Source organism: Carassius gibelio, chromosome B21 (assembly GCF_023724105.1).
Source record: "Carassius gibelio isolate Cgi1373 ecotype wild population from Czech Republic chromosome B21, carGib1.2-hapl.c, whole genome shotgun sequence".
In the NCBI taxonomy this organism is placed as follows: domain Eukaryota; kingdom Metazoa; phylum Chordata; class Actinopteri; order Cypriniformes; family Cyprinidae; genus Carassius; species Carassius gibelio.
In genome coordinates this window covers 22769506-22791767 of record NC_068416.1, presented here as the reverse complement: position 1 = coordinate 22791767, position 22262 = coordinate 22769506, and the positions used below count along the sequence as shown (strand labels likewise).

Here is a 22262-nt window from a genome sequence, read left to right as displayed (position 1 = left end):
TGATTTAAAATAAGTTTTGTTGTTGTTATTGGCATCGATGTTTTCATAAAGAACCTTTCCCATTTATGCAACCCTTCCATTATACAAAAGGTTCTTCAGATTATTAAAATGTTAAAAAACACCCATGAGGTAAACCCAGTAAAACAAGGTAAAGTGTCTTGCTGCAAAACACAATTGCACACCTCTGCAAGGCATACAATTTGAGTCACCATTCATGTCTGTAGATGGTGAAATTAATAATGAATAAAACAAGCAAAAGTCAAAGATAAAAAAAAAAAAAAAAAACTCGCTACAAAAAACACTCTGAAGCCTGGTGGTAAATGGCAATAGTTCTTTAATTGTTTTTCTCTCTATATTTTAAAGGTTTATTATTTACAAAGAAACAAAATAAAACAAAACATAATCAAAATCAAAATAATTTTTTGACAAACACAGTTTGTCTGCATATAGGTGTAAGAAAGTATACATTGATCTTTCTTTATTCAGGATCAAGTAACTAATTGTTCATGTATACAGTATTTATTGAATGATTTTTTCCCCCCAGTTTTTATTTTTGATTTTTTTTATTCTTTAAACCAAGCACTGGTGTACATGAACAAGCATAATGGAAAAAAAGAAATTGCTGAGATTAAGAAGAGCTTGAGGCCTGTTCTAGAATCTTCCGTCATTTGCATCACGTCATTGGACATATCAAACAGAATGATTTCACCTGAATCGTGGAGGCTGCAAACCAACTGTTTTAGTTTTCCCCCTTTATTTAAACGTCCCTCCTCCTTTTTCTTTTGCATTGTCCATTTCCCATCACATAAACACATGTATGATAAAAACAAATAAAAAAACAAACATATGAAAATATGTGCTGGTTTTCTTAAACGCCTCCTCAGAAAGTGACAGCATTCACTTTTCCTAGTCTATTGTTGTATGAACGCCTCTCCTTCCCAATCCGGAATTCTTACAGTGTTTAAAGCTGAGAGGAAAAAGCACATTAACATGGGAAGCATTCCCCTCCGAAGGCAAGTACAGTATCAAAAAAAGCAGATACCCAGAGTACCGCTGACCGTCCTATCTGTACACTAGTTTCTATACACTATAGCATAGCAGAAGTTAAGCGCTTTTTGTTGTATTGAACACACTGCTCCTCCCGTTAACCCCCCCTTTAGTTAACCCACTAAATGTTATGTGTTTCTCTCTCTCTTTAAACAGAAAGTGCAATTCACAATGAACGTTTGTTTGAAATGTTTCACTTTGGCCAGTTTCAGTTTCACACAACATCAGTGGCTATAAAGTTCCACACTCTTTTAACCAACGATCTATCATGCTTCCAGCCGATACTGATTTGTTCGCGAATCGATATACTGTTAATCCCACACGCCGAGCAAATCCCGGCCTTTTGCTCCGACACATTTGGCCATTCCCATTGCTTTTTGTTCTCATCAGAAAACATTGAACATATACGTATACACTTGTTTACATACACGTGTGCGCGGATGAGTCACACTCATAAAATGAACAGGATGAAACATGGCTATAGTTTAGGCACAAATACTTAAGAATGTCCTTTTCGTGAAATTTCAATGTTTCTGATACGCACAGAGAACGTCTAGGCAGACAATGAACAAAAAAACATAATCTCACAATACATTTAAACGTCAACGTTTTTTTTAAATAGTTCCTTTTTTTAAGTATTTGTGATAATGCATGCGTTTATGGTCGCTGTATTTGCACTGGTACAGTACTGACACAAGTGTTTTTTTTTTTGTTGTGTTTTTTTTTTTGGTCTTTTTTTGAGTATTGTCATCTTTTAAACATTGTGCAAGGGGGCTTGGAGACTTTGCGCAGGTCAGAAGAGTTTATTGTTTTAACTTTTAATAGCGGTATTGAGAGAATAAATTAAAATAGATGGGATCAGTGTTGCTAGTTACCCATAATACAATCTGTGTTACCACCAATATGGATGACTGACATGCTATTTCAAAGTCTTAAGCCCCAAACTGGATGAATTGACGTACGGGAGAGATAAAAACCTTAATGCAAAGCAGCTTCTGTTTTTCTTTCTTGGAACGTCGATATTTGTTCATCTGTCCTTTGTTGGACTCACATAGTTGCTCTTGAAAACATCCAGAATAGTTCTGCTGGCCATTTTCATAATTGGGTTGTGTCTGCTGTGCCGTCGGTTTATGGATTTTTACGTTTCATATCTCAGACATTAAGGTTTATGTGTTTTGTAAATCTTGCAGAGATAAATGTTACGTTAGAATGTTTTTGACAGTTTTTAAATGCAAAAAAAATAAAGGGAATGCATAACCAGAACATCTGCATCTATGCAATATTATGAAGTTGGAGTAGTGTGTACATCTATTAATACTGATCCATGTGAGAGAAAAAAAAACTAACAAAAACCCCCTATTTAATATGAAACCATTATACAACAAAATATCTATCGATGTATGCAGGCAGCAATATTCTAAAATGATGATGTAACAAAAAGCATTAAGCTTTGCTGCTGCTGCTGCTGCTGCTGCTGCTGATGATGATGATGATGATGCATAACCCCCTCCCCCACCCTAGTGGTGTCATGCCACTATAATCACTCATATGCCTTTATCTTTGACCAGCATGATATTTTTGAATGCAGTTATTGTCTTTCCTACTAGCTACAGTGTAATGCTACTATTTGCATTAAGGTTTTCTTATCTCTAATGAATGTTTCTGATGTTTGTTGTCACATATTACCATTTGAATATATATATTTATATATATATGCATATATAGGCATTACCCAGGCAGCTGACAGAGATAAGACATTGCCATGTTTGAGAAATGCACCACACATTACTTTTGTAAATACTAGTTCTACAAAACTATGTACAACACACATATAGGTAATCTTTATATCACAGTCTATTGCATAATGGTGATAATCTTTAGTTTTATAAATATTGTAAATGTACAGTCTTTAAGTGACATCTCATAATGTCCATCTCGTCTTATGACCACACATCCTTTGTAAAAAATAAATAAATTAAAATAAAAAAACAACAACAAAAACAATACATTGGTTCCCTTTAAAGCACAAATGCTGTCTTGAAATGCAACGCAATTACTGCACAACACAAAGTATTGCAGAGATCGAAACTGCACCTTGATCTGATGCTCCGAGCATTTTCTGATATTTTTTTCTTCTCCAGCCGCTAAAAGTTTTTAGATGTGCTTTTTAAACATTTCAGTATTTCCCAGGTTTGATTTGCGCAAACATTTTCCACAGTGATGCCAAAAGCTTCTGAATGCTGGACTTGTTTTGTCATCTTTTCGTTGAGGACAAAAACGGTAAAGAAAACACATTCAAAAGCATTCCAGTAACGAAAACGATAACGAAAATCCGAACCGTAAGGAAAAACATCAACAGAAAAGAACATCTTCTGACACGTTATAGTCAAATATGTTAGAGAGGAAGACTTGCGTTTATACTAGAGTTTTTTTTTTCTTTTCCACATGGTCAATGCCAAATATTCTAGTTGGATTTGCACATATATGTATTTGTATAATATACATTCTTAAGTTGAAGGGGAAGTGTGTCTAAAATATAGTACAAGGAAATTCTGTACAGGATAGCTATGAGGTTATAATTTTTTCTCAGAGGAAGTTGGAGAAAAAAAAATACAAGTCTTTTCCCCATTGTTTAGTCTCTCTGTAAAAATCAATCAAAATATCTTTTAAAAAAATGAACATGGAAAAAAAGTAAAACGGGATCATAAATTCGATGCGAAACGCATCTTGTCTTGTTCCGTCTCTGTACTACTTAAGACTGCCGACTCTCTCCTGGAGCCTGTGGAATCCCTGTGCTGGGCACTAGAGGGCACCGCTCGAACCGGCGGTAATGCGCCCGATGACATCTGCCGGAAAAGGGCAACCCTCTGTGGAACGTTGGTGCGGATGCCACTTTGCAGAACGGCGCCTGGGGCCTGGACGCCTGCTGCGGATCCCATGGGTGGCTGAATGGAAGCGAGCGAATCGCCCGATGTAGGATGTGCCCGGGCAGCCAATGAGGTGTCATGGGGCAGTGACGGCTGCGAGGCAGAGAGGTGGCGTATGTCCTTGCTCAGACTGCCTGACTGGAGTGCCTGAGTGCTCTTGTGGACATCGCTCCTTTGAGGGGACGCCCCTTGTGATTGCTGTGGTTGTTGTGGTATGGAGGCAGGCGAGGGCTGCTGGGGTAAGGTTTGCTGTACAAGGGACAGTTGAGAGGCCGTCGGCGATCCATACTGGAATGTTCGGCTGGCTATAGGGGTTTGCACTGGGGGACTGCAAATGGATGTGGTGAACGAACAAGGGGACATTATGGCCCCCACCGGCTGCTGCAAGGGCGTAGGAGGATTCTGGGAAGAGGTGCTCAAGTTGCCATGAGAAACACTTGGCGCCGAAAACGTGACGCCCTGTGAGGGAGGCACGCGGCCTGACGGGGTTATAGTGGCAGAGGTGCTGTAGCTTAGTGGGGCGGCCTGCTGCTGTAATTGGTTGTTCCCAAGAATAGCGATCGCTGTAGTGAACGGTGGCTGGGCGGGAGAGTTAATGATGGAGTTTCCAGACATCGGCGTGGAGTTCATCCCCGTGACCGACTGCTTCCGGTCCACCATCATCACCATCTCTCGGTCCTGTCGGATGATCTGCTTCAGCAGCTCGTTCTCCTGAGTGTTGAAGACGCCAGCGTTCAGATCCTTCTGGAATTTCTGGAGCAGGAGTGAGTTCTTCTTCCCTGTTTGGGGGGTGAAACCAGAACATAGTCAGTTTTTAGTCAGGGCTGAGCGGGTAACATATAGCCCAAATTGGGAAACAAAGGGTGTTGAACAGTGAGAGGAGAAGCACAAAGGTTTCACAAATGTAGAAAGGGGAGGCTAGTCACTCCTAAGTAGAGGGTTTGAAGTCAGACTGATGTTGGATTCAAAAACTGGAGGTGCTTACCTTATGGCTTTGCACTCAGTCTCAATGCACATTTGTTTTTCACTATCGCTAGAGCAAATACACACATTTTGAGTCTAATACATCACATTTTCCAAGCACACCATAGATACGGTACGAGTTTCATTACCCTGCTGAAGAACAAGTATCAAGTTTTTTCTTTTCTAATCTGGTTTGCTTGTCTTTATTGGTCTCCCTAGTCTGGTCGGGTTGGTCTGTTTGCTGGTTTTAGATGATCTTTGAGACCACAACAAGCTAAACTTAGCTGTGGACAAGCTTGGCCAGGCTAGGAGACGAGATATACCAGGTATGTCTAAGCTGTTTGTTTTCCAGCAGGATATCTAGTACTACTGTAGTAGGACAAACACACAGTTTCATTGCACTACACTGAGTAGTAGTAGGCCTTTACTATGAAATATAAAATATATGAATTAATAAGCAGCTAATGATCCTATAAGCCTCTTCTAGGATATTTTTGTGTATAAACTTAGTTGTAGTTGTTGTATTCACTACTGTTATTGTCTCTTCTCTTAAATAGTTAAAGTAGCTTCTTTTCTTTTTTTTTATTTGTCCATCTACCCTGTTAGCTAGGCTAAGCTATGTTTTTGTGTTAGTGTTTTACAATGGAGGACTAGGAGTGTCACTTTAAAAATAATTTTTAAAAAGACAAAAAAATCTAAAAAGTGTTAACAAAAATGTAAGAGTTAAAAAAATAAGTCAAAGTTAAATGTAACATTGAAAATAAATTACATTTAGCAGAAGGACAAAGAAAGGCAATTGGAAAATAAATAAAGCTAAGCAGTTTGCAAGTTTTTCCATTTAAAATATGTAAATATGTAAATGTCAATTTAAATATGTAAATATGAAATATAATTTATAGTTTGTTATATTTTAAACATGAATTTAAAATAACTATTTATTTTTCAATTTGAAAAGTTATTTATATTTTTATTTATACTGATTATGCCTTTTATTTTATTTTTCTAATTTATTGATTTATTTATTTGTGAAATTCCTATTCCTCCATAGTCTACACAGAAGTAGAATCATTGATCAGTGCAGTTAACAGTCATCTATTTGAGGGTTACTGTGAAATAAATGCCAAAGTTTGAACCAGTGATAAAGAAAATGAACAGATTGATCTCCTAATGTTTGTAGAAAATGCTGTGGGATTATTATCAAATATGAATTCAACTTCACTCCAGTGTGCCAAATGGACTTAGATCTGCGTCTTTTACTCACGTCACAGTTTTGCTTCTATCATAAATGAGGGATGTATCGATTTTTCCATGAACCTCTACTATTACTGCCCTTTCATATACAATAGCTGAGCATAGCTCTATTGTTACATAAGATGACTGAGTAAGGCTCTTGTGAGCTGAAGGCATAAGGCAATAGGCTATCAATCTCTCAGTTGTAGCTGTAAGAGGGAATCAGGCAGGAGGCACAGTTTCATGACCCAGCTGCTGTGGGACATATCAACTTTTACAATCAAACTGTCTGCAGTGTTGAGCACAGAATCGTTATATATTTCATCATTAAGGAAAGACTATTACACAACTTTCTGATTAGAGAAAGAATGCAATTTTAGTCCGATTTTTTGTTGTTTATGGGGGCAAATGCTAATAGTTTTTCAGTGCATCATAACAGGAGGTCATTGAATCATTGTTGCATTATAAACGCTATTCTTCAAACTTTGCAAAAGTTTAATGAACAGTGAGTTAATGCTACTAGCCTTCATTTAATTTCATTTAATTTTTTAAACCATGTGTAAATTGTCACTACTACCTGTCAGGCACCGCTTAAATAGTGGTTCATTTCAGAAATCACTTGTCTTTGTGACAGCACTGCCATTTTATAAAGTCTTCAATACATACCAACTGAGCATTTTGCAATATGTTGAATTATTGTTTTTATTTAATTATTATTATTGCAATATTAGTTGCAATGCTTCAGACATGGGGTTGTGTTTATTCACTATTCATTTTATTTTTTATTTTACTATGCTTTTTTTTTTTTTTTGTAATGTTGTTATTTTTATAAATAATGTCATTTTGGAGTCATTTTTAAGTCTTTCTTGATTTTTATTTTATTATTTATTTTATTAATTTATTTTTTAATCCCTATATAAAAATAAATGGGAAAAATACTTCACAAACCAAAGATGGCTTCAAAGTATACAGGCACAGATGATTTAATGTGATATGAAAATAATGCTTTTCTTGTTAAAGCATATACTAAATAGCCAAAAGTATGCGGACATAAGCCATCAGCACCAGATGGATGATGGTTTAAATTAAAATAAGAACAATATGATCTGCTATTAAAAGCATAATATGCTAGCGCAGGACAGTAACTATCATAATGAATGAATTTAAATACTGTCTCCTAATAACTTACTGTAATGCGTATATTTTATTTAAGGCTGTTCTCAATAACCAATTACGCAGTTTCGGCACTATTTCATTTGTTATTAGCTGAGGCAGAAAATGAAAGATATCATATGTCACTGAAGAAAGAAAGGAGGATGAACAAGTCTGGTCTCGACAGGACCGGTTATTCAGGGGGACGGGAATAACATGTACATAATCGCAATAAGGACAAAGACCTCCCTGGAGACATCTCCGAGGTTTTACAGGCCTGTCGTATCCTTGCATATCCAAATATACACAATTTCCTTGTTTGCGGTGCGTATCGACTAGTCTGGGAGTGGTAAACAAGGCTGGGTGAGTTTTGAAGAGAGGCAGTCAGACCTGACATGCATTTTGGTGGGGGTTAAAATAGTGACTGATTTCCCCCTGATGTTTGCAACCCACCCTGAGAGAAATGGCTGTATCCGCGTATTCGTTCTCAGAAGGCAAAGGCCACGATGGGTAATCTACTGGCAGTCACAGTGAAATGAATCCAGATGAACACTGAAGAGACTACGGTCTACTTCTAAATGAATACGCATTGTATGTCTATAGACTTACGTGATGTCTGAAAAGAGGTTTGGAGGTATCGTGAATTCTGTGAATGAGGAGTTGACCAAAAACATGTTATTGACAGGACTCTAAAGGGCTGGTGGAGAAGAGGATCTAGACAAGCTCCTTCCAGGTTAAGTGATGAAATGTTCTGCTGGATATGTTTAAAGTGTAGAAGTTCTCTGACACCCTTGCAGGAGCTTTGAATTGATACTGTATGTTATGTTTTATTGACCAAGTCTTGCCCTCAACCAAATCTACGGGGAATTTCAGCAGGGAATTACATAATCTTGGGTTGTACTAAACTAAGAATTTGGCTTGCAGTATAAGCCAAAAAATATTCAGACACTTCAGTCACATTTCAAAATGCATGAATATCATTGCATTACATAGCAAAATATGTATGTACAGTATGTAAATGTAATCTAATCAGCTTCTAAAAAATAAACATTTGTAGGTCTCTGATGATGTTTAACCCTTTTAGGCTTAGAGAATATTGAATTAATATGTTGATTTCATTGTAGTTAATTAATCACATTAATAATGTTCAGTGCATAATTAATGCATTATATACAAAACCTATAGAAAAGTGTGAAAGGACACAGTGTATTAATATTTTTTCGTCAATTAATAAACAAACTATAAACGGTTTAATTAAATATTCTCTATACAAAACAAATGATATAGAAAACAATTAATAACATTTCAAATTTAATCAAAAAAACTATGTCAAATTAGATGAACGCATTTTTGATGTAATTGCAAAATGTATGCTATTTTTTTTTTTACAATTTTCATTATATTTCTAAAGCTGTGCAAGTTTAAATGTGCAATGCTTTAGATGCCGTCAGTTTCCAAATTGTGTCTCAGTGTTGTATTGTACATTCAGTTCATCTAACGGAATAAAAATGTAAACACTGTGCACAAATAATACATATGAAAATAAAGTTTTTCAGGTATAAGTCTCAGATATTTTTCCTACAATTCCGCAGAAGTAAAAAAGTACTAATCAAAAGAATTTAATGAGACATTTTATTTCATATTATAAATTTAGCTTAATAGCAGACTTGGGTATTTTGTCTAATCTAACCAAAGTTTGAGATACCTGTGGGACCAGTGCTCAGTTTTAAGTAAAACTCTCAATTTTCTCTTAGTTTCATTGTTTTCTTTTCTTTTTTCGTAGGGAGTTTTGGCAAAAATATATTTCGAGACTGCCACAACATTTGATTGTGAGCAAGAAGACCTATTAAAAAAGACATTCTGAACATTGCTTTAGCATTGATCACACAGTAACCCACAGACTCTTTCAGAACAAAACCTATTACACGGGGCTTGTATGGAAAAACACACATCTCCACCGAAAGCTCTTAGACGTTCAGCAGAACGGAACATTCTATTTCACCTCTAAGCTTGACAGCCTCCGATGAGACACATTAGCCCTCTGCTGCATTCTTCTGGGGGCTGAATGGGGATTCTGGGCTTCATTTCTTTGTATCTGTGTCACTTAAGATGTCTAATAACCTGAAGTCTGCCTCCCATTCTCTAATTAATAAGTGGAACACAGTGAGCCGTGAATGAGGCACACCATTGAGCCCAAACACCTCGCCAGGTGGTCGCAAAGACGTTTGGACCACGGCTATAAATTGGCTGAAAGAAAGCTGCCTACTGTATATTTTAGCTTCTGTTGCTAACATGTAAAAAGTGTGTAAACTAGTTTGAGTTTAGTTTGAGAATCTGTGTATACTTAGTTTGAGAGGTAGGGATGTAACGGGTAAATACACAGTCAACCTGGAATAATCTGAGATTTTTAAAATGGTAATTTCCAGGCCTGCGTTAAGATGTTTAACTGGCCCTTTGCGAATGCAAAAGAGTGATACAAAATATCTAATTTTTATCGCAAATGACAAAGTCATGGAAATTCATTGTCTAATGGTGTGGGATATCTGTCTTTGAGAGCTAGGTAGCTAAAATAAAATCAGCGGCAACGTTACAGATTTTATTTCATTTATCAGTAGTGTAACACTAGTTTATCTGTTTTTATCTGTTTTTGTTAAGTCACTTTTTGTGGGCTGCTCTTCTTTTTTTCTTTTGTTTCATAGTAAGCATTTTAGGTTACCATATTTATATAAAAAGTTTGTTTAAATTATATATATATTTTTAAGTTTTTGTCTTATTTTTAACTATCTCTGATTTTAAAGTCTGACATTGCTAATTTAATCTTGTATATTTATTAATGCATTAATATGTTACCCCTCTAGCTATCTTACTGTATCTTTATGTATAGATAAACATTTAAAGTAGCTTGACTGTAATACAGTAGCCAACATTTGAAGTGGATCAAAAAAAGTTAATCAAAGTCGTCCTAAGACACGAAGGTATTTTGGTTCTAGGACAACTTTGATGAAAGGTTTGGATCCACTTCAAATGTTGACTACTGTACTATAAATAGGCTTCCCAAGCTCATTTTAAAGCATCTTTCCCACCATTATTAAAGATACAGACAAATAAGAATTCAAACAGAATGAAACATTTTGTGTGTGTTTAGCAACATTCATCACAACAAGCAGCAGCGTTGTTATCATTATGATTATTTTCTTGCAGTAAAAACCTTAAGTGGAGCACATCTTTTGGAATTTCTAGAACCGATCAAATAGTATGCATGCATTGATTATTTTAAAGACAGTTACATAGGATAAATGCCCAAACAAGACGTAAAAATTACTTTTCTTGATTTTAACAATAGCATGCAACCTTGTTTTTACTTACAATGGCGTTTTATTAGTTTGATTTAACCTTCGTTTTGAGGTCCACTGTGTGCACTGAACACATGCTGGCTGCCTTAAGCCTGTGGATCGTTTCAGATGTGAGGGGGGAAAATCTGGATCGTCATGAGGAATTTACCTGCTGCCTACTGGTCGGCCAGGACACTCTTGAAAACGAGATGAGCTCATCTCAAGAGGGGCTCCTGGTCAAATAATTTTTAAATAAAGATAGATACATCAATTGTACAGCATGTCATTCTGGTTAATGCATACTAACTTTAGTTTTCTCTTTTTTTGTCAAATTCTTTTGCTTAGGACAAGACAAGCATTTGCAGTCCAAAAAACAGTACATGGAGCACCAATCATGTCACGGTCCGTATTTTTCCCTTGTATGAGACAAGACCCCTTGTTTTAGTTGGACTTATGACAAAGCCAACGTTTCTGGAAGTGATGACAGCTTGCAGTGTCAATTTAGTCCAAGCCCGTTCTCCACATGAAAGGACAAATGCACGTCTTGGCTTTGTTTACAAACTGTGTGTGTACAGCTTTTGTGACAGGCGTTTAAAGGGTGCTAATGTCAATGCCACAAACAGAGATGGTGGTAGATATAATCCTAGTTTTGAATTTGGACAGCGTAATGCATACTGTCGTCTTACGGTTTCATTTAATTGAACTGAATTGAATTTGATTGGCCTGTTATTGACTGGTTGTGACGTGCATGTCACAATAGTGTGGGCATATTGATCTAAACCAATCCAATCCAACTTTTAGTGCAAGGCAAGTCAATAGCAACATGCCAGAATTGAGCAAATAAACACAAAAATAAAAAGAACCAAGGAAAAAGGTTAAAAAAAAAATAACATTAGAACCTACAGTATATCTAACTTGTTGGATGCAGGCAAGCAGGTGCTAATTTTTTATTGAATCCCAATGACTGTATAATGGAACTTAAAAAGAGATATCGTTTTATATTTCTAGCATGTTTCATGCACTCAAGTGGTGAAATAATGCAGGGCTTCATGCTATATTAGTATACGTCATAACCGATTCATATGCTTAAAGGAGAAACATTTACTTTGCGTTTTCAGGTCACATCTTAAATTATCTTCTGGTTTTATCGTATGAACTGTGAAATCAAAAGGTGCACAAAGACACAAGACACAGTTTATATTTTGTATCATATAATCATATCAACCCACCTTTTTAAAAGAAGTCCATATTTTGAAGCTATGTTTGGATGTGACCACTGAATTTAAGATGCATTTGTGCTTCACTTCAAATCTGCTCTGTCACAAACTAGTTTAATATTCCTATTGAATAAAAGAATCATGGAATTGTTGGGTGAAGAGTAACAAGGCTCATGCTCTAGAGTCTAGACCCTATACTGTAAACCGTTGTGTCAATTGAATAGTACAAAAAAGTGGTGACAAGGTCATAGATCGAACCCATTGAATGGTGCAGAACATCAAACCAATGTTCTCCGAATGTTCAGAATGCATTAGTTCACATTTGAATTCCACACAATTCAAATTCATGATGGACGGTGGTCTGTATCGCAACAACGAGACAAAGACTAAAATATGCAGCATTACAGAACCTGATGTGTCTTAAGACAGCTTGAATAAAATCCCTTTTTTATTTTCCATTGTGCCTTTGAAACTGGTTGAAAGAGAAATCCTTCTTTTCAGTATTTCTATGAAGAGTGGTGTGAGTGATAATGGATTTGTGTTTAGTAGGGAAATAGTACATCAAGCCGACTGGTTTTAAAATAAAATAATACTTTTTTAAAGCATAGTACAAAAATAATGCTAATTTTAGGACATTTTTATGGAAAAAAGAACATTCAGTTAAGGAGTCAATGTGCTGTCGTGAAAAATGAGGAGGATGTTTAAGGTGCTTCTTAGTTTTAAATGTAATATTTCAGATGGTAATGCTGTCATTTAATGAATGTTGAGGCGACTCATGCAAATTATGCACAAATAAACTCTACAAAAATAAACTTTAAATGCTGCTTTGGAACAATATGTTTTGTGAACAGAGTTGTTAAAATAAAGTGCTTAATACTTTACAATAAGGCTCAATTCATTAACATTAGTTAATACATTGGGTATCATGAACTTTAACTAATAAATTAATTCATAAACATCCCACTGCTAACACGTTGGGATTCAAATTACATTTATATAAACTCATACACTGTAAAAACTATTTTTTGCCTTAAAATAAATAAAATATTAGTTATTGGAGTATGTTTTTATAAATACATTTTCAGTCATTCTACTTGAAAATTGAATGTTTAGTTCAGTGTGTACAAACTGCACAAAGAGTGAAAATAGTTTCTAAATAAACATTTAACAAAATTAGTACCATATTTTTCGGACTATAAGTCGTACCTGAGTATAAGTTGCATCAGTTCAAAAATACGTCATGATGAGGAAAAAACATATATAAGTCGCATTTATTTAGAATCAAGAACCAAGAGAAAATATTTACCGTCTACAGCCGCGAGAGAGTGCTCTGTGTTTTCAGTGGTAGACTACAGGAGAACTGAGCAGCATAAAGCGCCCTCTCGCAGCTGGAGATGGTAATGTTTTCTATTGGTTCATTTCTCTCGGTTCATGTCAAATTAATTTTGATGAATAAATCACACCTAACGACGTTGCAGGAACTGCCAAACTATGAAAAAAAAGTGCAACTTATAGTCCAGAAAATACGGTAAATGCTGTACTGTTCAGTGTTAGATCATGGTACCCAATCTACTAACTAATGTTACAAATCGATCCTTATAAAATTATACGTACGTGTGTGCATTGAATTCATCTGAATTGAAAAGCCTGTTGTAATTAAAAAGAAAAGTAAATAAAAAGTAAATAAATATAATAAAGTAAGCACTTTAAACGAGCAGGGACTATACTAACATGTGAAGAACTGGTTCTAATTGATAGGTAATTATTTCAGCCCTTGCCCTTTAGTGCACCAGCTCAAACCCCCTCTAGGGGGCGCACTGCTGCGTCTAGGGGTCAAGGGAGGACGGGGTGGTGCTCATACCCAGGTGTGCGAGGTGGGGGAGTGGAACGGAGGCTCATGCTGGTGAGGGTTTGCCTCCATCCACCCTCCATGCGTCCATTTGGGGATGACATTAAACCAAAACCAACAGGGCAACCAGCCCCGGGCAGAACGGCTACATGCACTGACGCTTACCGACAGATTACCAATTCCTCAACGATAACATATACAGTTAGTTCTAATGATTTATAATGGCTATAATCCAAACAAAACATTTGGAGAAAGAAAAAAAGAGAGAAAATAAGGTAGCATATACAGACACGTCATGCAACACAATGGTAGATGGTTGAGGTGCGATGAAGGACAGGACAAACCCGCAATAAACACACACAAGGTTCAGGCATTAGACTAGAAGAGAAGGTGAAGGTTGGGTTTCTGGTCTTACCGATGCGGTCCAAGCGGTCGATAGCCACTGTTTCGAAAGCACGGCGCATCATGGGATATTCCTCCAAGACTTCATTGAAATGGTCCACGGACAGTGAGAAAAGTCGGCAGTAGGTGTCAGCGCGGACACTAGCTGTGCGACGACCTTTCGTCAACAGGCAAATCTCTGTGGGGAACAGATAAATTAAATGTTTTAGATAATGGAGGTAACTCATTGGAGAAGGAAGCCGGTTGAGCATCTTCAATGCAAGCCAAAAATTATTAGCATAATTGCCTTGTGTAGTTTGGTCGGCGAGCTTTCCAATAATTTTTTTTTATAATCATGAAAAAAAGTTTGGACTCACCATGCATACTTCAGCACTAAATAGTGGATTATGAAGTATTTGTTTGTATCACCTAGTTAAAATAGTAGCAGTAGTAGTAGTTCAATTGTAAAAAATACTTAATTTGTAAATGCACATTGCTACTACTACTACTACTACTACTACTACTACTACTTCTACTAATTAGTGCTGTCAAACGATTGATTGTGATTAATCACGTCCAAAAGAAAAGTTTTTGTTTACATAATATATGTGTATGTACTGTGTATATTTATTAAGCATTTATAAATACACACACATGCATGTATATATTAAAAAATATATGTTTATACATTTCATTTTTTGTGTATAATATAAATTATATTAATTCAAAATATATACTGTGTTTAATGTGTGTGCATTCATATATACATAATAAACAAAGTATAAACACATATATTATGTAAACAAAAACTTTAATAGTTTGAAAGCACTACTATTAATATCAATAAATATATTGATTTATAGTTTAAAAAACAACAACTATTATTATTATTATTATTATTGCTATTGATAATAATAATAATAATTATAATAATAATAAGAATAATTTATTTGCTCAATTGATTGTTTCTTTTTTGTTAGTTTTTTATAATATAAATATAATTGCTTTATTTGTATAATAACAATAATATTTTATTAACAATTATATGTATTATTTAAAACAACAACAACCGAAATAATAATAATAATAATAATAATAATAATAATAATGATAATAATAATAATAATAATAATAATAATAATAATAAATTATTGTGATTGTTTATTATTATTATTATTATTATTATTATTATTAAATACAACATTGTTTATATTATTACACAAATAATAATAATAATTATAATAATAATAATAATAATAATAATAATAATTATTATTATTATTATTATTATTATTATTATTATTATTATCATCTTTATTATTATTAATGATGTAAATATTTTGAAAATAAGCATTTTATTTTTACCTAAATACCAGAAACTGTGCCCCATCAATGATTGAGAAGTAAGTGTATCATTGAACAAAGTGCATATTCAAAGTGTCTCACAGAGAGATTTGTAATGAAGCTTGTTGTCAATGAACCTGAGCCGTCAGTGACAGTTTAATCTTGTCCACAGTCTGGTGTAATCTGTATTCGGGAAGAAAAGTCCTTAGTGCTAAGAGAAGTGCAAATGGCCCTGTCTTTCACCTTGAGATGTGTGTGAGTACATACTCTATGTATGTCTGTAAACTGGAGTAAATAACATATGACTACTGATTTTGTGAATATATTTGCTGTAAATGTAGGACTGTTCATCCTGTGCTTCAAAATGACATGTTTGTAGCATTATTTTCAGAGTCTAGAGATGATACCCTTGACATTTTGTCCTGGACAGGAAAAATGCTATGGAAAAAGTCTGTGTAGCCCGTGGGACATGCTAACAACACTCTCCAGCTGGGATTGGGAACAAGGCGTTCAAGTCTTTTAATGGAAAAGTGCCATCTCTCTTGCGTCATGCGGTACACTAAAAAGGTGAGGACGGCAAAAGTACTTTTTTTGCGAGCTGTTCTATTTCTAATTGGTTCATTAAGCTCAAATGTCACCATAATGCACATTTTCACAACCCAATAACAGCGACAGAAAAAGTCAAGAGAGATGGAGAGAGTCTGAAAGCAACAACATGATGAAACGTTGTGAAATATCAGATTCTTGTAGTAATTGTCTTACTTTGCACGTCTGTGGCCGGCAGCCAGCGGTGGATGAGTGCCTGAACGAGTTAGCGCCTAAGCTAGCAAATGTGTGAAGGTGTCTCTCACACCGTGACAAAAGAGTGTCCAATCAACCAGCCCTCCTCTTGGGCCTCTGCAAATGGAAATGACACTTGACCTCATAGCCTCGGAGGCCCGTCGGTTTGGCACGTATCCCAGCTGTGAGCTAACGGACGTGGTTTGCCTGATTTATCGTGATCAGCGCTTCACCTTAACTGGCCCTCACCTCACGACACACTGCCAGAACTTTAGTTTACTTACATGAATGCTTTAGATAATGCATGCTTTAAATAATAACAATAATAATAAAAAAATAATAATAACAATAACTATTTTTATTATTATCATCATTATTATTAAAGTTTTAAGGTGTGTGAATCAGTGAAAAGATTTCAGATCATTACAAAAGTCATCATTATTATAATAAAAATTATTGTTTTGGTCTGTATTTATTTGTATTAAACTATAACAACAACAATAAATGCATTAATTGTATTAAAAGCCTTATTATTATTTATTAATTTCAATAATAATAATAATAATAATAATAATAACATCATACTAAAAGTCATCATTGTCATAATTTACCTACTTTACAATAGTCCTTATTTTATTCATTTATATTTATTACAATTATTATTCATTATTTTTATTGATCATTTTTCTTTATTATTATTATTATTATTAAAACTGAACAGCTCAAGGTATTAAAGTACAAGTATCAGTACAAATGTTTTGGATTTGTATTTTATTTAATAATAATAATAATAATAATAATAATAATAATAATAATAATAATAATAATAATAATAATAATAATACATATATTATTTAATTTATTTCTTATTATTAAAATTATTATATTTATAATGAATTGTTTTATTATAAATATTATAACACTATTTAACTGAAATAAATAGTATCTATTATTTAGCTAGAATTTGATTTTATTTTGTATTAATTAATTGCTGATAGCTATATATGGCTATTTAGCTATTTTTAATCAGTCAATAAAAAAATAATAGCTTCTTTTTTCTGAATCTTTTAGTGTCAGCTTTAATTTTGGTCACGGAAAATTGCATGGTGGTCAAAAAATTACACTGAACGCAGTCTGACTTAATGCTGCTCTTTAACAAGTGTGTAAATTGGGTTGTCCTGCATGCTTTTGTTTGATCTCCATTTAATTTAGGACCAAGGTCAATGTGTGTTGAGTTTCTATCAGAAGGCAATGAGGAGAAAGAGATTTCCTGACACTGCCAGCAGCTTTGACACACGTTCGCCCCCGTGTACAAACGCACACATGCCAGCAGCATTCCTGCTACGGGCCAAAATACCAGTAGCAGATGGTTTTCTACTGGAGCAGGTGGCTGGCATCACAGTGCACCCATGCTAGAGCAGGCACAACCTTCATGAATCGTGAGAAAATAGATTTAATTTCAATTTTTGTTCCTACAATCTTGCAGCTTAGGTAACACTGAAGAACATGTGACATCAAGGTCATTCGTGACATAATCTCTGAATTATAAAGCACTGTGTGGCTGTTCTCAGAGTTAATAGCTTGTGGTTTGTACTGTTCACGTCAGTTTGATTTTGGTCCATCAGTACGAAATGATGCACTTGCAGGAATTGCATCGCTCTGGTTAGGGTTAATGTTTGTATTTTTTATTTGATTGTGTTGTAATTGTGCTTTAAACCATGAATGAATCTGACAGAAACAGAGGAAACGATCTGAGTTTTGAACTGACCTCCAAAGTAGGATCCGTCGGTGAGTTTCAGCTCTTTGCTGAACTTGGTAATGACGCTGGCCACTCCATGCTGAATGAAGTACATCTTTTTACCCACGGTCCCCTCGCGAATGATGTAATCGTTAGGCTGGAAGACTTCGAACTTTAGCTTACTCAGCATTCCCGTCACAAAGTTAGGGTCTGCGTTTGCAAACAGTGGCATGGTGGCCACCAGCTTACGACAGTTAAAGTTCACAATTTCCTGTGGGACAAAACAAGGAAAAACGATCAACAAACATCAAACAGTAAAGAAAGAGAAATGCATTTATGTTTGTGATGTTTCGCGTTTTTGTAGAACAATCTAAAATGTGTAATATAAACATTTTATTTATTTATTTATTTATTATTTTAAAATATTTGCTATGCATGTATTATCTATAATTGAAATTGTGTAATTTTTATTATTGATTTTAATTGATTTTAAGTTTTTTTATAACAAAGAATTTGTCGCTTAATTTTGCCTTCACAGACAAAAACGGAAAGAATACATAACATTCTCTATACACATAGAATAGGAAATAAATAAATCACATTTAAGATAGCATTTTTATTTTTTTGTATTAATATAAAGATGCAATATTAACAAAAACAAAACATTAATATAATATAATAATAACATAAATATAAATGTACAAATGTGAAACATTTTATATATTTAAAATGAATATATATACTGTAACAATCAAAAAAGGTGTAATATAAATAAAACATGTATTTATTTTTGTATTCATTCAATATATGTATTTTAATGGTTTTTGCTTTCTGATAATATTTTATATGAATCTCAATATTTATATCTGAAATTATATGAAGGGTGTTTTCTTTTCTTTTTTATCACACTGAGGGTTAATTTCATATCCACAATTTTCTATGGAACAAGAGAAAGAGAAAATGTTAAATATGTATGTATTTATTTATTTATTTTTAAAACAGCTAAGAAAGGTATCATATAAACAAATAATTAAAAAGTGTCTTAATGTTTTTTCTGACAACATTTGATATGCATCTCAGTATTTACGCATGTCTTAAATTATATATAATCACAATGTTGCTTCATTTTTAACTCTCAGCAAAAACAAATATGTTTAATGTGAATGTTTAATATATATATATATATATATATATATATATATTTTTAGTAGGGCTGGGCGATGTTAAAATGTCTTTCTAAACTACAGATGTAAAAGTTTTTTTTTTTTTTACTTTGTGCTTAGCTCTCCTCTGCGACAATCACCAGCCTCTATAGTCTTCCACTGCATTGCAGTGAGCTTATTTTATGGTGCACATACAGTCAGTGTCAAGCTCACTTCAGCCATTAACTGAAAGCCTGATGCACACAATCTTCAGTCTTTCTTGTCTCCATGCTCCTGGGGTGAAGGTTGTGTTTGTTTGGTGTGGCTTGGGTGTGAAGAATACATTTGCACTGAGCTTTAAATCATGGCATAGTCAGAAAAGCTCCAGGAAGGTTCAGACTGCAATCACACAGGAGGAATAATGAGTTTGATGGCCACGTCCAAACCTTTACCTCCACTAGGGAGACAAGCTGGAGACTTTATCTATTTAAAGCTGGTTTGTCACAAGGCGGTGCATGTAAAAATAGCAGCCCTGACCAACCGAGGGAAAGAGAGAGACTGATGGAGGAGGGAGAGATGATGCTGCCGGGAGTTAAAGGTGTTTTGGGGATGAAGCCAGCTGTCAATGTTATCTCTGATTTTTGCTGTGTCATAATAGACACTCACGCTGTCTGCTCATTCACGATGACACGAGTGCTGCATTCTTGCTTGTCTTGATACACTTCCAATGCATATATATATATGTCTAGTGCATGATAATTTGTACTTGCAGAATATCTAGATGACCTTTAATATTTACCAAAATGTGATGTATACTGTACAATAGAGCACATTATGTTGGGTATTGTATCCCACAATGCAATGTGCTTGACCTTTTCATTTTTATTGTATAGTGAATTTCAACTATGCAGCATTTATTTTATTTTATTTTTTTACTTTTTTAAATTTATATATATATATATATATATATATATATATATATATATATATATATATATATATATATATATATATATATATATATTTATTTACGGTGCCTTTATGTTATATTATGGTGCCTTCTGACAATACTGAAGACGTATCTCAATATTTATTTTAAAAGTGGCCATTTTTATAACAATTTATAAGACAATTAAGGCATTTAAGACAATATTTTTTATTATTGTGCAAAACAACCTAGAACTGTGCATTGTTTTTTTTTGAATATATATCCCAGTACTTATTTATTGAAACATTTATTAATATTATATTCATAATTTTCTGTTGGGCAAAACAGAAAGAAAGCACAATTGACAATTGAACAGTAATACGTAAAAGGTAATGTATTTTCGACAATATGTTTTAATGTTATGCAACACAAGAAAGGTATAATTCATATTTATGCTTAATATTATACAAAGCATTCTGGAAAACACATCTGTAACATTATGCAAAACAAACTAGAATTTATTTATATATTATTTATTAACAGTATTTAATATGTATCTAATTATGTATATATGAATTTTTGACTTTTTTTCACAGCATTGAGCATTGCTTTCGTGTCATACTGATTTAATTTTAATGGCTTATTTTCATATATTCAATTCACCACGCTGGGTGTTTTGTGTTGTATTCATGGGATATAATTCTTAGACTTATATAATTTAATGTTGGTATGGAATTCATTACTTCAATCAGATGTACAGTAGATGTTAATCTTCATTACGGCATCATAAAAACATAAAATACTTAATTTTTCTATAAGAACATCTGTGTTATGACAGCTGTCAGCTGTGGATGTTGGGGGGGCCGATATCAGATTTTTATAACTCAGTCTAATATAACCTACCAATAACCCAACACAGCGTTACTGATGCAGATGAGTAAATCTGCCATAAGCGGTTACTAGGGCTTAAAGAACTGTACGTGGCATTGAAATAATAACAAAGTAGTGAAGATCTAAGATAAGATGTTTCCTTTCATATCCAAATGAAAGCGATTATGTGTCCAGACAGGGAGATTATCCTGGATCAGCACTTCTTTTCTGAGATGCTTAGGTTGAAATGTACCCGTGGCTGGGTCAGCACTAGTATGAGGTAGTTGTGTCTCACCTCTTTGAGCGGGTCGTTGAGCTCGTTAAGGATGCTGTCCTCATCAAAGATCTTCCCCTGGTAGCGATGTTCATAGTAATCGTGGATTTTCTGCCGCATGTCAGCCGGCAGCTTGTGGAAGGACATGTACTGCTCCACTTGCTTGTACTGTAAGAGAAAGAAAAAAAGAAGCTGGAACTGATGCAAGCAAGAAAGAATCTTAGGAAATTACATCACAGTTGGTTCTCCTAGATTGCAATTTAATTAAATGGAGGGCAAATGGAGACTGTTTCTTGTCAGATTGTACATTATGATGAGCCTGGTGCAATTTTGAGCAGAATATGCAACATATTTCACTGGTTACATTTGACAGGACTGGGTGTTTTGACCTCAGTGACACAACATTGCACACCACGGGAGTTAGTCTCCTGCTTCTTAAAAAACAAACAAACAAACAAACACAGTTATTTATTTTTACCAATAAATGCAAACACATTTTCTTTACAAATTATTTGCTGAAAATATTATTTTTATTATTATTGTTAATTATTTTGATCATAATTTTGAATTATTCAACAAGGACATTAATCAAAAATAACAGCGATGAGAATATAATAATGAAATATATTCATGCTAAATATTTCTATTTTAAATAAAATGCTGTTGTTGATCTGAAGGATCAACTGTGGTAATGATGCGGGGGGGGGGGGGGTCAGCTTTGCATCACAGGAATAAAATAACATTTTAAAATATATTCAAATAGAAAGTTATTTTAAATAGTAATAATATTTACTATTTAATATTAGTATTTTCATGCTGTTTGATCAACTAAGTGCAGCCTTTTTACATTTGAAGGGTAGTGCAAGTGTGCTAAATGACTAAATGCAAGTCTTCCATCCAAGACAGAGTTGTTTTGCTATTATTGTTTCATCTGTTTCTATTTTTACGTCCCCCAAGGAATTGCTCCTTAAATGAAACACAACTCAGAACTTTTACCTGAGCTATGAAAGAGCAACCTTGAGCAATGCAATGCCCCTCTGTGTAGGCGTTTGATGAAATGATCTTTTTAATTCATGCATGATTTGGTG

General features: G+C 34.3%; 1 protein-coding gene across 1 annotated transcript in view; it reads right to left on the bottom strand.

Moving 5' to 3' along the window:
* Positions 1 to 317: 317 nt before the first annotated feature.
* Positions 318 to 22262, bottom strand: part of LOC127986265 (potassium/sodium hyperpolarization-activated cyclic nucleotide-gated channel 1-like) — a 108778-nt gene continuing 86833 nt past the window's right edge. The window contains exons 5-8 of the mRNA XM_052588534.1: positions 21196 to 21342; positions 17991 to 18231; positions 14133 to 14297; positions 318 to 4753 (exon numbers count right to left, since the gene is read on the bottom strand). Coding sequence (XP_052444494.1) covers positions 3750 to 4753; positions 14133 to 14297; positions 17991 to 18231; positions 21196 to 21342 — 1557 coding nt within the window. The 3' untranslated portion in view covers positions 318 to 3749. The remainder of the gene's footprint in view (positions 4754 to 14132; positions 14298 to 17990; positions 18232 to 21195; positions 21343 to 22262) is intronic.